The sequence below is a fragment of the Mus caroli genome, unplaced genomic scaffold, assembly GCF_978045245.1.
Source record: "Mus caroli unplaced genomic scaffold, Mus_caroli_1 scaffold_1, whole genome shotgun sequence".
Classification (NCBI taxonomy): Eukaryota; Metazoa; Chordata; class Mammalia; order Rodentia; family Muridae; genus Mus; species Mus caroli.
In genome coordinates, this window is record NW_028227256.1 from 21,253,561 (window position 1) to 21,268,043 (window position 14,483).

At 39.7% G+C, this 14,483-nt stretch overlaps 1 protein-coding gene across 1 annotated transcript in view; it reads left to right on the plus strand.

The window, feature by feature from the left end:
* The first annotated feature begins 1,673 nt into the window (after positions 1-1,673).
* The window catches only part of Col9a1 (collagen type IX alpha 1 chain), a 75,104-nt gene continuing 62,294 nt past the window's right edge, over positions 1,674-14,483 (plus strand). The window contains exons 1-5 of the mRNA XM_021157330.2: positions 1,674-1,717; positions 2,099-2,172; positions 3,126-3,203; positions 3,317-3,449; positions 8,638-9,034. Coding sequence (XP_021012989.1) covers positions 1,704-1,717; positions 2,099-2,172; positions 3,126-3,203; positions 3,317-3,449; positions 8,638-9,034 — 696 coding nt within the window. The 5' untranslated portion in view covers positions 1,674-1,703. The remainder of the gene's footprint in view (positions 1,718-2,098; positions 2,173-3,125; positions 3,204-3,316; positions 3,450-8,637; positions 9,035-14,483) is intronic.

Below are 14,483 nucleotides of genomic sequence, written 5' to 3' on the forward strand. Positions count from 1 at the left end.
AAGCTGAGAGAGGCCAAAGTAAGAAAGACTTTGCTGAAATAACAAACAGGTAAGGAATTGGGAGATATCTCAGTGGGTAACGCTTTTGCCTCAGAAGTCCGAGGACCAGACTTTGGAGCCTGGAACTCGTGTAATAGAGAAGCATATCTGGCAGCTCCCTGGAATGTCAGCATGAGGAGAAGATCCCCAGTGAGCTCCGGGTTCAGTGAGAGACCATCCCTCCTTAAACCAATAGCGAATTATGGAAGAAGACACCCAATGCCAATTTTGAGCCTCTTCAGGGTCGTATGTATGCACCCCATCCCTCAACACATGCAAAAACAAGTATACAAATACAAACACCAAAAAGAAAACAAAATAAAATTTTAATGAGTCAAAAACGTGAAAATAATTCAAGGAAGCAAACCTTAAAACTATCTGGCACCACGATTTACAGAGATGATTGGCCCCCCTGATTCTGCGTGCCGGTGTTCCTCCGACATTTGTCTCCTCCAAGATGGAACCGGAAGTCAGGCATCCTGTGCTTGCCATACAGGGCCAGGAGTCCTGTTGCTCCTGAGGAGTGCTCAGGTTCAGGAGGAGGTCTGTGCACAAGAAACAGTGGCGTGCGTACACCTCCTGTCTAGGTCTGTGATCCTAGTAATTCACTCTCTGGTTTCTTATGGGCAAGAATGTGCTGTATTCTCCCTGGTTTATTCAATTGCATACTATTGATCTCAGAGATTGAGAGCAAACAATTAAAAGGCTTGAGGTCATATCGTATCAGAATTTCCCATGGCGAGTTAGAGAGCTGACTTGCAATGAATAGCATCAATGGTGCTCTGGGAGAGTCACCTGGGTCTGTACCTTAGTTCTCTCATCTAGAGAATAACGATGTGTAGTCTAACTTCACGAGTGGTTGTGAGACTCATATGCTACTAAGCTGTAGGCATGGACAAGAGAGGGACGCACACAGTGACTTGTTATCAGGATAAGGATGCCAGTGGATGAGTTTGGCAAGAGATCTTTTATCTTTGCCAATCTCATTTGATTTCCCCCAGGAACTGCTGTTAAGGAACAACTTTGGTCCCATTTTACAGATATGGTAGTTAACTACCCGGAGGCTAATTATATTGCTCAAGTTCACATAACCGCCAAGGCAGAAGAAGTGGGTTTAAACTTAGGTCGACTAAGCGGCAAGGCTCCGGTGAGCCCCCACACCCCTGCCTCGGAATAGGCAGCTCTTTGCTGGATCCTGGACCACTAAAAGCCTCTACTGTGCCCTTATAACAGTTTTCAAAGCCTCTACTGTGCCCTATAGCTGTTCTAAAAGCCTGCACTGTATTCCCATAGCAGCTTGCTGCATTTCTCTGGTTAAATCCCCCACATCCTGGTTTTTTCTTCTTTTTTTCTTCTCAGTAAGGCTTTTCCCATTCAGTCCCTCCTTCAGTGTGACCTTGTTAGTTTTGAGCCAGGCACACCCCTGGCTGGGCCTGGGTTACAGGCTGCCTCTCCCCACCCCTTTCCTTTGCTTCAGCTTAAAGGGTTATTGCATGCCTCTGATTCACTCTTTTTGCTTTTAGCCCTGAGAGGGGCAAGGAAGAGCAAGCTTGGGGCCAAAACTCGAAGTCCGAGAAGGGTAGAGAGGGGGTTTTGGGGAGTAGTGACTCCCCTCCAAACCCTTTACTGTGACTCTTATAAACCACAGAGAACCCATTGGGAAAATGAAGAACTTCTGGTAAGCCCATGCCTCTGGAGGGAGCCGGGTGAGGATTTTTGCAGTATTGGTAGCATAAGGGGAGGTGAGAGACAGTGAGAACCAAGGGGAGAGACAGGTGAGATTGTATAGCTAGTGCGTAAACATCTGAAATACAAAGAGAAGAGGCAAAAAACAAAGATAAAAGAAAGCAGAGTCAAGGGGAGTGTAGGAGGTGAGATAGTGTGAAACCAAGCCAGAAATGTGTTTATTCGCAGAGTTCCTAGGTGAGCTTTCAAAATGGAAATAAAGGCATGGGATTTGGTTGTTTCGGTCAGCCAGATTTGGCAGGTTTAAAAATATGAAGCTAGTTCCATCTGAAGAGGTTCCTGTTTGGGTCATTTCTTTCTCTCTCTTCTTCAGGAAAATCCCAGTTTTCTTCTGTGTGTGCAGTTTTCTGGGACCCTGGGTATCTGCAACTCTTAAGCGTCGCGCAAGTAAGAGCCGCGGTTTATGGAGTGATAAGGCAGGGCTGTGGCTGAGTGAAGACGGTGCTTCCAGTGGTCCTTCATGCCTTCCCTCTTGGATTTGCATTGGGGGGATGTTTGGATGGTTGGGTCTATGCTCAATGTTGAGCCTAGAAAGGGAGTCTCAACTGTAAGCTGGTAGGCAGGAAGGATAGCTGTGTCTTTTCTAGGGCTGAACATGGTGCTTCTTTCAGATGGTGAATGATAGATATTGTGGGACTACAATGGATGTATGGATGGGTAGGTAAATGGATTTCCCCCAAACACTAGGGTCAGGAGGATAAAAAGAAAATATTTGATGTACTTTAATGGGTAGGACAAAACTCATCTATGTACTGAAGCTGTGTGTGTGTGTGTGTGTGTGTGTGTGTGTGTGTGTGTGTGTGATTTGTCTAAGAGTCAGATCAAGGCAGGAGAGGGTCTGGCAGTTATACGATCTCATCTCTGATGGTGACAATTTCCCAAGAACTGCACTTGTCTGGGAGCCCCATCTCACTGGCCCAAGGCTGATTCTGTAATGCCACTGTAAATTTAGAGTTGGTGGTATTTAAGGAATATTTCTAGCCCAAACCACCAGAAGTTTTCCAAACAGGCTTCTGACCCCATGCCATCCAGGACACTGTGCAGCTCTGGTTCCAAATGGAACAAATCCCCAACTGCTCCAGGCAGGAACATTCCTCCATCATAAATCAGCTCTCTAGTTCCATGCCTTGCATCCCTTCCTGGAGAAGCTGAAGATGAGTGGGTTCTGACCATTCAGGCATTGAGTTCAAGACGAATAAATGGCTTATAAGTAAGCTTGTATAACTTTGTGTTTTAAGCAGTTTCTTGGTTATTAATACTATTTTAATGTTATCTAATATCATATTAATGATCGTCCTCTTGTAGTGGGTGGATTGGATGAGACAGTATTGCTTTTGCAGGATTTCCTGCCAATTCCATTTCTAATGGTGGAAGTGAACTGTGTCCCAAGATCAGGATTGGCCAAGATGACTTACCAGGCAAGTAGCACGGTATCATACTGGAAATGCAAGCTTTCCAGATAGAGTTTATTTCAAAAAAGGATAGAACCAGGCTCATTTCCAACTTTTCCTTTCTCTTTCCCTTTCTGTAGGGTTTGACCTGATTTCTCAGTTCCAAATTGAGAAGGCTGCATCTCGAAGGACTATCCAGAGGGTGGTGGGATCCACAGCCTTACAAGTGGCTTACAAGCTGGGAAGTAATGTAGACTTCAGGATTCCAACAAGGTAACCTTTCAGAAAGACTCTAATTACCTTCCTTAAGTGCGTTTAGCAATGTTTATAGCTATTCAATGTTAAAGTATTTTTTTTTAAAATGTATTTTTTGGATTATTTTATTTTAAGATAAAGGCCTTGGAGGACAGCTCAGTGGTAGATCACTTATATCCAATGTATTAACCAATGAGTTAAATCACCAGAACTGCTAAAATAAAATAAAATAAAAAAGAAAACCAAAAAGAATGTATTCACCTATCAATCATTAGTACCTGAATACCTCTCTTCATGTTAGGTTTGCAATTTACTTTCCATTTCAGGAATAAAAACACCTCTGAGACTATCATACATCAATTCAGGCCATGTTCTTAGAATTGTGCCTTCTGTGTTCCTGTAATTTGTCTGGTTTTGACTGAAAGGACTCTCTGTGAGCACCACCAGAAGTGAAACATAAATTTAACTCAAAGCTGCAGTGTGGTTAGAAGGCTCAGTGGAGCTGTTCATGTATCCTGGTGCTGAAAGAGAACCACACATGCGGTCTTAGCTCCTGGATGACGCCAAACCAAACAAGCCTTCTCCTTAATGAATTCTTTCTATTTAATTTAAAATTTTTATTTTAAAGAGAATTGCTTGGTTTTTTTTTTTACATCATTTTACTTTGCTTCTTCTACCAACTCATCCTGTTTCTTCCCTGCTCCCTCTCAAATTCATGTCCTCTTATTCTTTAATTGTTATGTACACACACACACACACACACACACACACACACACACGGGCTTGCTACTTGGTAGCCAGTTAGTAAACCCATCCTTGAGAAAGGTTTGTTATCCCTCTCTCCCTAGTTAATTGTCTTTAGCTCTTCATCTAGCACGAGGCCTTGTGAGATTTCTCTTATTCACACTGGCATGTCAACTGGGGCTGTCACTGGTCTTGTTTAGTCAACCATATTGCTGAGATGTTGTGGGTGCAGCTTTCTTGTCATTTAGAAATCACATCTCTTTGTAGTTATCCTGGTCCTCTGGCTTGTTGAATGTTCCCAGCCTTTCTTCCATGAGTCCTGCTGAACCTTCCATATAGGGTTGCACTGTAGACATCCATTTTTTTCGTACTCCACAGCCAGTTTTTTGCATTGTGACTAGTTGTGATTTTCTGTTATGGTCTCTTTGCTGAGGAATGAGAGCTATAGTCATCTGTGGGGAGAAGGATATGTATTTTGAATACAGTTAGAAAGTATTCTGGTTTGGGAAAGTGTCAATATTAAGTTCTCCTCCAGGTTCCATGACCTCACCAGCCATGGATGATTGGCTAGGGCGACAGTACCAGGCATAAATTCCCCCCTATAAAGTAGGCATTAAATCCAATTAAATGGTAATTGGTTGCCACCAATATATAGTGCCATTATTTCCCTTATGAAGTATTTTGCCATGCTGGCCATTGTGGTCCATAGGCATCACAGCTATGCAGGCTATTGACTCGAAAGCAGCTTGCATAGAGCGTTGGAATACTGCAAGAGCTTTCCTCAGGGAGTAGGCTTCTAGGTCAGACACAGCTTGAGGCCTCCAAGTTCCATTTCTACAGTGGATGGTGTCTTCAGCCATAGAGACTGCCTTCAAATTCTTGAATGAAACTGAGAACATTGACAATAGCTATATTGCCTAGAAAGTCACTTGACCTCTCCCCCACCCCCCCCCGCAGCCAATGTCTCAAAGGCAGTTTCTCATGACTGGCATTAATTCCTCCCCTCCATCTGCCTCCTATGACTATTTTATTCCTCCTTCTAAGTGAAATTCAAGCATCCTTACTGTGCCTTCCTTCTTGCTTAGCTTCTTTGGGTCTGTGGAGTGTAGCATGGGTAGCCTGTATTTTATGGATAATAGTGACTTATAAGTGAGTACATGCTGTGTATGTCATTTTGGGACTGGGTTACCTCACTTAGGATGGTGGTCTCAAGATCCATCTATTTGCCTGAAAAAAATTCATGATGTCTTTGTTTTTAATAGCTGTATAGTATTTCTTTTTGCAGATGTGCCACATTTTCTTTATCCATTCTTCAGTTGAGGGATATTTAGGTTGTTTCCAGCTTCTGGCTATTACGATGAAAGCTGCTATGAACATCGCTGAGCAAGTGTCTTTGTGGGATGGTAGAGCATCTTTTGGGTATATGTATAGCTGGGTAAATGAGGTAGAACAATTCCCAGTTTTATGTAGGTATATTTTATGTAATTTTAAGTAAAAATAATGTAATATGATTTTCTATAATGTGATTCTCTATGGTTTTGTAAAGCATCTTTAGTGTTAGTTTGCCCTTTCCACTGTATTATTCTATCTCTCTCCACAGATATCCTCCAAGTTTTTCCCAGCTTCTCTTCATGTCACCTGTATTATGCCATCTTCCTCTCTCAGGAGACCCTTCTTTCCTCTCCATCACCATAGTCCCTTCTTACTTTTCTGGTTCCTGTGGGTATTTGAGGTTATCGCCTCACATCTAGAGATTCAGAAATAAGAGCCCAAGGCCTTAGTTTTTCTGGGTCTGGGTCACCTCACTCACACTATTGTCTAGTTCCATAATTTACCCGGAACTTTCATGATTCCATTTTGTCTCAAACAAACCAAGAATAGATCTGCCGTATGATGCAGCTGTACCACCCCTCAGTATATGTCCAAAGGGCAGACTCTTGCTCACCAGTGTTTGTGGCTGCACTGTACACAGTGACCAGGAAAGGGAAACAGTTGTTTGTTTGGAAATGTCCTTCTGAGGAATAGATAATGGAAATGTGGTCCATACATAATATGGAGTTGGGTTCCTTCCTTTTAAACGACTCACACAGAAGCTAGATGACAAGGAAGAAAGGAAGGGTTGGACTCATTCTCAGAGAACAGAAAAAATTGTTTTTTAATGAGTCTTTTTGTACTGGAGAATCCAATCCCATAGCAGTGAAAAAAGGCATAGAATCTTTATGGGAGAAAAATAGGCTACAAAAAACTAATGCTAGATAATCTTAATTTTTACTTATTTATCTTCATAACTATGAAGAACTAAGAGACATGGTTATGGTTCCCTTTACTCTTTTTAAAAGGCATAATAGCTACCCTTTCTTTTTTGTTTTTGTTTGTTTGTTTTGTTTTGTTTTGTTTTGAGACAGGGTTTCTCTGTATAGCCCTGGCTGTCCTGGAACTCACTTTGTAGACCAGGCTGGCCTCGAACTCAGAAATCCGCCCACCTATGCCTCCTAAATGCTGGGATTAAAGGCATGCACCACCACTGCCCGGTTATAGCTACCCTTTCTTAACTACCATTTACAAATGTGTCATGCTTGCTTTGCAACACAGACCCTAGCTTTCTGGTATCAAGGTCATAAACAAATATTTCAAGGTTCAAAGACTTTTGAATCTTTTATTCAAACCCATATGGTTCTCCACTTAAGTTACTTCATGAAGGTTGGGATGCAATAAATCATTTATAGACACAACTTCTTTTAAATTATGTATGCACTTAGGTTTGTTTTGTGATAGGCATAACATATTTTCAAGAATGGAATCTTAGGTGTTTAATAATACATAAGGCTACCTGTCCTGTGGATTAGGTTTCAGAGATATTTAACAGTCTTTGGTACACACAAATATGTATATTTTATTCATATGAACAATGAGGCACTTTCCTTTGTTATCCTATTAACATACTTGTCTATTCTAAAAGATTATTAACATATTAGTCATAGTTACATCTGTATACAAATACATATAATCTTCTTATGTGTGGAGAGAAAGATACACACAAGGTACCCTTGCTGTGACAGTGCATTAAGAATGATGTATTCTATGAGTATTCCAAATGAGTACATCTATAAAGGAGAATTTTAGTTTCTTTTTTAGAGATTATTTTGGAATTAAAAAAAACCCATAAAATCAAAACAAGTGTGACAAACCAATTTAGAAATTAGAAGTATATTTAAAACAAATATCTGGAGTGATGTGGGTAGTTCTATTGTGGAAAGCTTTAGGTAGTTTTTTTCCCCTTGTTTTTTAAGAACTTCTGTATACATTTACAAAAGTGTGTGTGTATATATGATGCTTCAATTCCCTAAATGCCATCTATGAAATCAGTACCCATTAGGATCTTTTCTTCATTGTTTGTAAGAAGGGAACTAAATTCAAAAGTTTGCCCTGAAGGAAGGTGGTCTGGAACTCTGGGTCTTAACGCCTACTTGTCAGTTTTCTTATTTAGCACACACATCTCACTGCCATTTAGTTTTCCTGGCATTTCGTTCTTGTTGAGGAAATTTCTTATATTTAGAAGAAGACTTAAAGAAATAACTTTGAAGACTTTGAAAGCTGACATTCCCTAAGGACTTGCTTTAAGACAAGATCTACAGATAAGGGCAGATAGCTAAGGCTATAAATAAGGATCATCTTAGGGACTCTGCTGGTTTGAGCTTCCATTTAATGCAGTGAAGAGGTAGCCACACCATAAACCTTACTTGGTAGATTGAAGCATGATGGAGTTGGAGTGGAGAAGGAGGAGTTGGTTAGCATTGCTCCTTATACATACATCCAGTAACAAACACAAAACAGCCAGCTGCTGCCTCACTGTCATACTCCCAAATCCTTGAGAAAGGCGTCCTTAGTGGGAAGAAGCCCTTACATACATTTGCTGTAGCTGGTTACCAATTTTCAAAATGTTTCTGTGGGTCTAGAATACAATTCTTGAGAGTAGACTTGCAATTATCGAAATAGCAAATAATTTTGACATATGTAAAAAAATTAAAACCTACTTTAATTAAATGGTTTTCATAAGCTAGCAGAGTCGATTTAGACCTTAAATAATACTGTCTTTCATTTTTTGGAAGGAAATGTTGCCCAGAACTTTGCAAGAGTGTGGTTTTTTGGCTGAGATGGCATTGCTGAATGGTGGCTTTTTGGGTAGAATACATGGTAATATTGTTGATAACCTTCATTAGCTATAAGGGAGGTGTTTTTAAGATGTGTATTTAAATTTTAAGGTGGAAATTTAATGTATATGAATGACTGACCTGGGAAGGTTCACATAAGATGCCATCAAGAAGAAATGCTGCATAGTTTCTTTCACACTGTAGCCTTTCCGCAGGACTAGAATTCAAAAAAGCACACACACAGAAAAATGGTAAATATGTATAAGCACAGAAAACAAGGTTTATATTTATTATTTTCAAACTCTTCTCAGGCATTTGTATCCCAGTGGACTGCCTGAAGAATATTCCTTTTTAACTACTTTCCGGATGACTGGAAGCACACTCGAAAAGCACTGGAACATTTGGCAGATCCAGGATTCCTCAGGGAGGGAGCAAGTTGGCGTGAAGATAAATGGCCAAACAAAGTCTGTCGCATTTTCATATAAGGGACTGGATGGGAGTCTCCAAACGGCCGCCTTCTTGAATTTGCCGTCCTTGTTTGACTCCCGGTGGCATAAGCTCATGATTGGCGTGGAAAGAACAAGCGCCACTCTTTTTATTGACTGCATCAGGATCGAATCCTTACCTATAAAGCCAAGAGGCCAGATTGATGCGGATGGCTTTGCAGTGCTGGGAAAACTTGTGGACAATCCTCAGGTTTCTGTTCCTGTAAGTATAAAATCACAAGGTATCACCACAATAGTAATTAAAAACAAACCGGCATGGCTAAATGTCAGCGCCCAAGACATCTTTGACCATCAGCTATAGTGTATACAATGAATATCGTGTATACAATGGATATAGTGTATACAATGGATATAGTACATACAATGGATATAGTGTATACAATGGATATAGTGTATACAATGGATATAGTGTATACAATGGATATAGTGTATTCAATGGATATAGTGTGTACAATGGATATAGTACATACAATGGATATAGTGTATACAATGAATATAGTGTATACAATGGATATAGTACATACAATGGATATAGTGTATACAATGGATATAGTGTATACAATGGATATAGTGTATACAATGGATATAGTGTTACAATAGGTATAGTGTATGCAATGGGTATAGTGTATACAATGTATATAGTACATAAAATGGATAGTTACTCATTTTGTAAAGTTTATTAAATACATCACTCATTCAAAAAGCTTTTACTGGCAGTTTTGAATGCTGTGTGGAACACAGAATTTTAGTTAAGCAGACAATGTTAAAGTCAAGGCCAACTTGGAAGGTGATGTACACCCACCTGGGGCATCCATAAGTCATTGAGACAACTTACAAGGAAACCTGCACTAGCAAAGCACATATCATGTATTTACAATTAATTATAAATTTTAAAGTAAGATTAGAGATAAATCATGAATACAGTTAGTCAAGCAGTCCATGATTTTGGAAACAATAAATTTTGAAAGGTAAGAATTTGAATTGGCAAAAGAAGGGAAAATTGTATAAAAGATGACTAAAGGAGTAATTAGGGTGTATTCAACAGTCTAGAGACTAGTTGATTTCAGTAATATGTGTGCATGTAAATGGAGTGTTTGTGGGAGGTGGGTGAAGGATTATAACTGAAGATGGTAAGAAGTAAGGTTGGGAAGTCATTATGGTCTTTGATGAGCAAGAATAAAAATTATATAGGTGGTGTGATATGGATTTATTTAGAAATAGGCTTTGTGAGATAGGATAGAAGAAAATAATTGTCAAAACAATTTTTATTTTTAATTTTGTGTATTTTTTCTGTGAACATGAGGGTAGTGTCCTTGGAGACCAGAAGAGGACACTGGATTCCCTTGTGCTAGACTTACAGATGATTGTGAGACACTTGATGTGGGTGTTGGGGACCAGACTTCCGTCCTCAGCAAAAGCCCAGGCATTTAACCGCCGAGCAATCTCTCCCGCCTGAAGTAAAGATTTTTTAAAGCTCTATTAATTATTATTTCACTGTAGAAAACCATTGATATGGAAGTAAAGAATTTTATAATGACACCACTATTGTATCAAGGAGTACCTTCTAGCAACTCTTTAAGAATATTTTGTAACGTTTGGACAGTGATTTAAAAATACAACCTTAAAGGGCAAGGATTCTTTTAAGGAAACAGAAGGGGATAAAATTCAATATAAACAAACTGTTGATGCTAATCCATCTCTCTTGCCGTATGGAACTCTAACATTCTAGTCACAAAACCTACGTCACAGATGGTGGCAAGGGTGATACAGTGGTTTTGAATTGTTCCTGTGGACTTCTGGGGGGGGGTGGTTATCGGGGACCTCAGTAATGGAATTGTTCAAATAACTTGTTTTTACAGGAAGAGCTATGATTAGTGTGAAAGTTGGTGTGAAATTTCTATATTCTGTGATAGGCAGGAAGCAATTTGTAGCTGCCACATTACTGCTCTGGCTTGTAGACTCTCCAGAAAAATATTTCTTCGTCTAATGAGTCATGGCACTTCAAGCGGCTGGGTTAGAAAGCCAATGTGGCCATTGTTGTGAAATGCTCAAATTCTGTGCAGCAGGAACTTTGCAATGACCCTGGAGTGGTTTTCAGAGAACACAGCCTCTGCAATGCCAGTGACATTTCTGGACAGTGGTGAGGGAGAGGAGTTCTTAGCCCCTTGAAAATGTGCTCAGTGTCAGTTGTTTGAAAAAGGGATTTATTGACCTTAAAACCCCTTCAAGATCATATAATTCTGCTTTCTGGGTACTAGCGAATATGCCTTTAAATTGTTTTGGTTCCAGAGAGACAAACTCTCAATATTACTTTATTATATGTGCAGTAGCTGGTTATAGATGTTCTGATTAACCAGTCCCACAGCACAATGCAGACATGTTTGTGCCTTTTCATTGTGTAGGGATGTAGCCGAGATTCTAGCATCTGGTTTTACACTGTGCTTCTTATATAGTAAGGAGCTTTTCTCAGTCATTATGTTGACACTAGTGTTAAAAGGATCGTGTATAGGCATGTACAATTCTTTCAAAGTTCAAAGTTCAAATTTCAAGGGCCCATGCTTTGCTCTAGACCCTGTTTTTACTTCATAGCTTTTCTTCTTGGGGCTTTCATCAATTTGCCTAAAAACACTGAATTTGTTCAGAATTACTGAAGCCTTCCACTACCTAGGTCTTAAAGGATAATGGCTGCTGATATGCATATATCATGAGCAGCAGGAAAGCCATACGAAGAGGAAACCTGCTCCTCAGTTTGGAGACAGCAGATTCCCTGTGTCACTTTCTAAGAATTTTTAAGTTAAAAAAAAAAAAACATGAAATAGTCTGAAAAAAGAAATGGATGCACATTTTTAAAAAGTATTTTCTGACTATGACTGGATTAATACACTTTTTTTTTTTTTTAGTATTTTCTGAATATGATTGGGTTAATTCTAATCTTCCACACTTTCTATTGATGAGATATTTATTTCAGGGTCAACACTTGCTGTTCTTTAGTAAGTAAACCAAAATCAAAATGTCCTTTCTGCAAGCATTATCAGCCATCAGAGGTAGGTATAAGAATTGCATAATAAAAATGGAGCCTAGGCATTTGATTGATCACTAATGCTAAAAGACTCACACTGTGGCCGTCTGTGCCTTTTCCCATTTATCCTATCTTGTGTTTCTTCCTTTCTAAATTGGAAAAAGAAACCAATTCCAAGAAGCTTTCATGGGTGCTCATGTGGTCCACAACTCAAACACATTCTCATCATTTATAGTTATTTACTGGGCTCGGAGCATTTCATATTTTTTCCCTTTGTACGTCTTTTAAGTTTGTTACTTCCGAATTTAAGGCAATAAATTTCTAGTTTCTCATTCTCCTCATGCCTGTATTTTAGGATGCCATTTATCCCCCTGCAAAGCGTGGTTTCTTGGCAGCTTACCATGCAAGCATGTTATTTTATGACAGCTTCTTTAATGTTTGTTGTCAGCCTGATCACCTAGGAGACTTATTTGGTACAGCTCTATTAGAAAACAAAGTTAGCCTTTCTCCCCTTTTAAGGATGCATGCTGGGAGTTAGGTCTTGTTTGAGGGAGGATGAAAGTTTATGCGACTTTCTCCATATATAACTCAAATCCTTCTTCTCTTTACCTGTGCACTCTCTCAATAAATCCACGTAGAACATGACAGATTTGATGCCTTGAGGAGTGTATCTCTGATGCCTTGCTCTGATTTCTTTTCATCAAATTCAGAGAAAAGTGCCAGTGCTGGCAGAATTGTTGATGGAAGAGCTATCTGTCTTCTTCTTTACTTTGTAGCATGGAGTCTCGTTAACCTACAAATGTGAATATCACATATCATGCACAATAAGCTGGGAAAATAAGTTTGGATGCCATGATAAGCATTTCTGGTATTTGAGAAATGTAAGAAGTTATGGTTTTAGTGGTTTAAGCAGTGTGTAGTTCTTGTGTTCTGTCATTAAGTCAACAGCTATTTCTAAGTTACAGGCATATTTTAGACAACCAAGAAACACAATGGTTAATGCCCAAATGGAGTTTACATTCTGGGAGAGGCTGAATAGTTAGCAGTATCCTGGGAAATCACAAATGTTACCAGGGAAAATGAAGTGGGACTCATTCAGAAGTAAACACTTCTGAGACAGCCTGAAGGAACTGAGCCTGGAGATATCTTAGAGAGGAAGATTCCAGGAAGAGAGAACATGGAGGACAAGGGACAGGTATTGCTATTGCCTGATAGTTGAGGGTCCCTTGCAAAGCAGGATGACTAGAAGAGGAAAAGAGAAATAGCTGATGAGGTTGCAGAGAGCATGTCATTAGGCATCTAAGGAAAGATGCTGGCCAGGCAATTAGGTGTGAGCTCTTGGAGTTTAAGGGGGAGGATCATCTAGGAACTGAACTATGGGACGTTTATGTACTATGAAAGTCATGAAGTCAAGTCCTAAGTGTGATGCTGAAGGCTTACTTGGGAGGTAGCAAGGATTACTACCACAATGAGGACGATTTATTTGAAAAGGAGAAGTGGATGACTGATGAGTGGAATGGGATTGTTGGGCCTGATGAGTTGAGAAGAAAGGCTTCTTTAATGTGGATATAACAAGTGTTGTGTCAAAGGCTGGATAGTCAACTGATGGTTGACTGTTGGTTTCAGAGACCAGTGAGTGAATCAAAGACCCATGGCCAGTTGGAATGAAAACTCAGTTGGAAAGGATGCAAGAGAAAGTGACGGGAGCAATTGGAGACTGAGTACAGACACTGTTTTGAGTTTTGGATAAAGAGGAGTAGAAAACAGAACAGCAACAGGAGAGGTTGTGGATGGAGGAGAGGAATTTAATTTCGTTCAGGCAGATACCGCATAATGCATTGTCATAGCTCAACACACAATACTTCTTGAAGCCTCCTATAATAGCCCCCTCCCTGAAGTATCAGGCATGCATGTTTAACTGAATCTTCACGAAAGGAGCTTCTAAATATGCCCACTTCTTTCCATATCTACCCACAGAAGAAAAACCTTTGATGGTCACACTCAAAGTCTTGAAATTCCTGAGTCAATACTGAGAAAACCTCTGCTGTGTACTCTGCCCCAGCTAATGTGGGTCCCTCTCTGCCCAGGTCTAACTCTTGTGTTTGTTCCCTTCCGTCTCTATAGAACCCTCTATATCCTCTCATCTCTCTGAGTGAAAATATCAATTGCTATTTGGACTCATTCACATATTCATGTTATATGATGGCTTTAGCTAGAAAAACTTGTTACCATTTCGAGTGCTTTAGTGTTTATTGCTAAACGCATTTTCAAAGCACATATGTGGTCTTTAATATTTTTGTGCCCCTAATATTTATCTTCAAGTACCCAATTTAATAAACCAATATGTTCTCACTGTGCCAACTCCGCGTCGGCCACTTTCTCTTGTTTCTGAGGCAGTGCAGAGCTTCCTGTTCTGTTCCCAGCAAGTGTCATCTGGAGAGATTTCTTGATGACAACTCATCAAAAGTGGCAAATCAGGATAAGATCTGAGACCTCTGTATTTTGTTGTTGTTGTTTTTATTGACTGGACAAAAAAAGTATTCTTACTTTTTACTGGTCATAAAAACTATACAAAAAAGAGAAAGAAATGAACCAAAAAAAAAAAAAAACCCCAAAACTATTTGTCATTGAC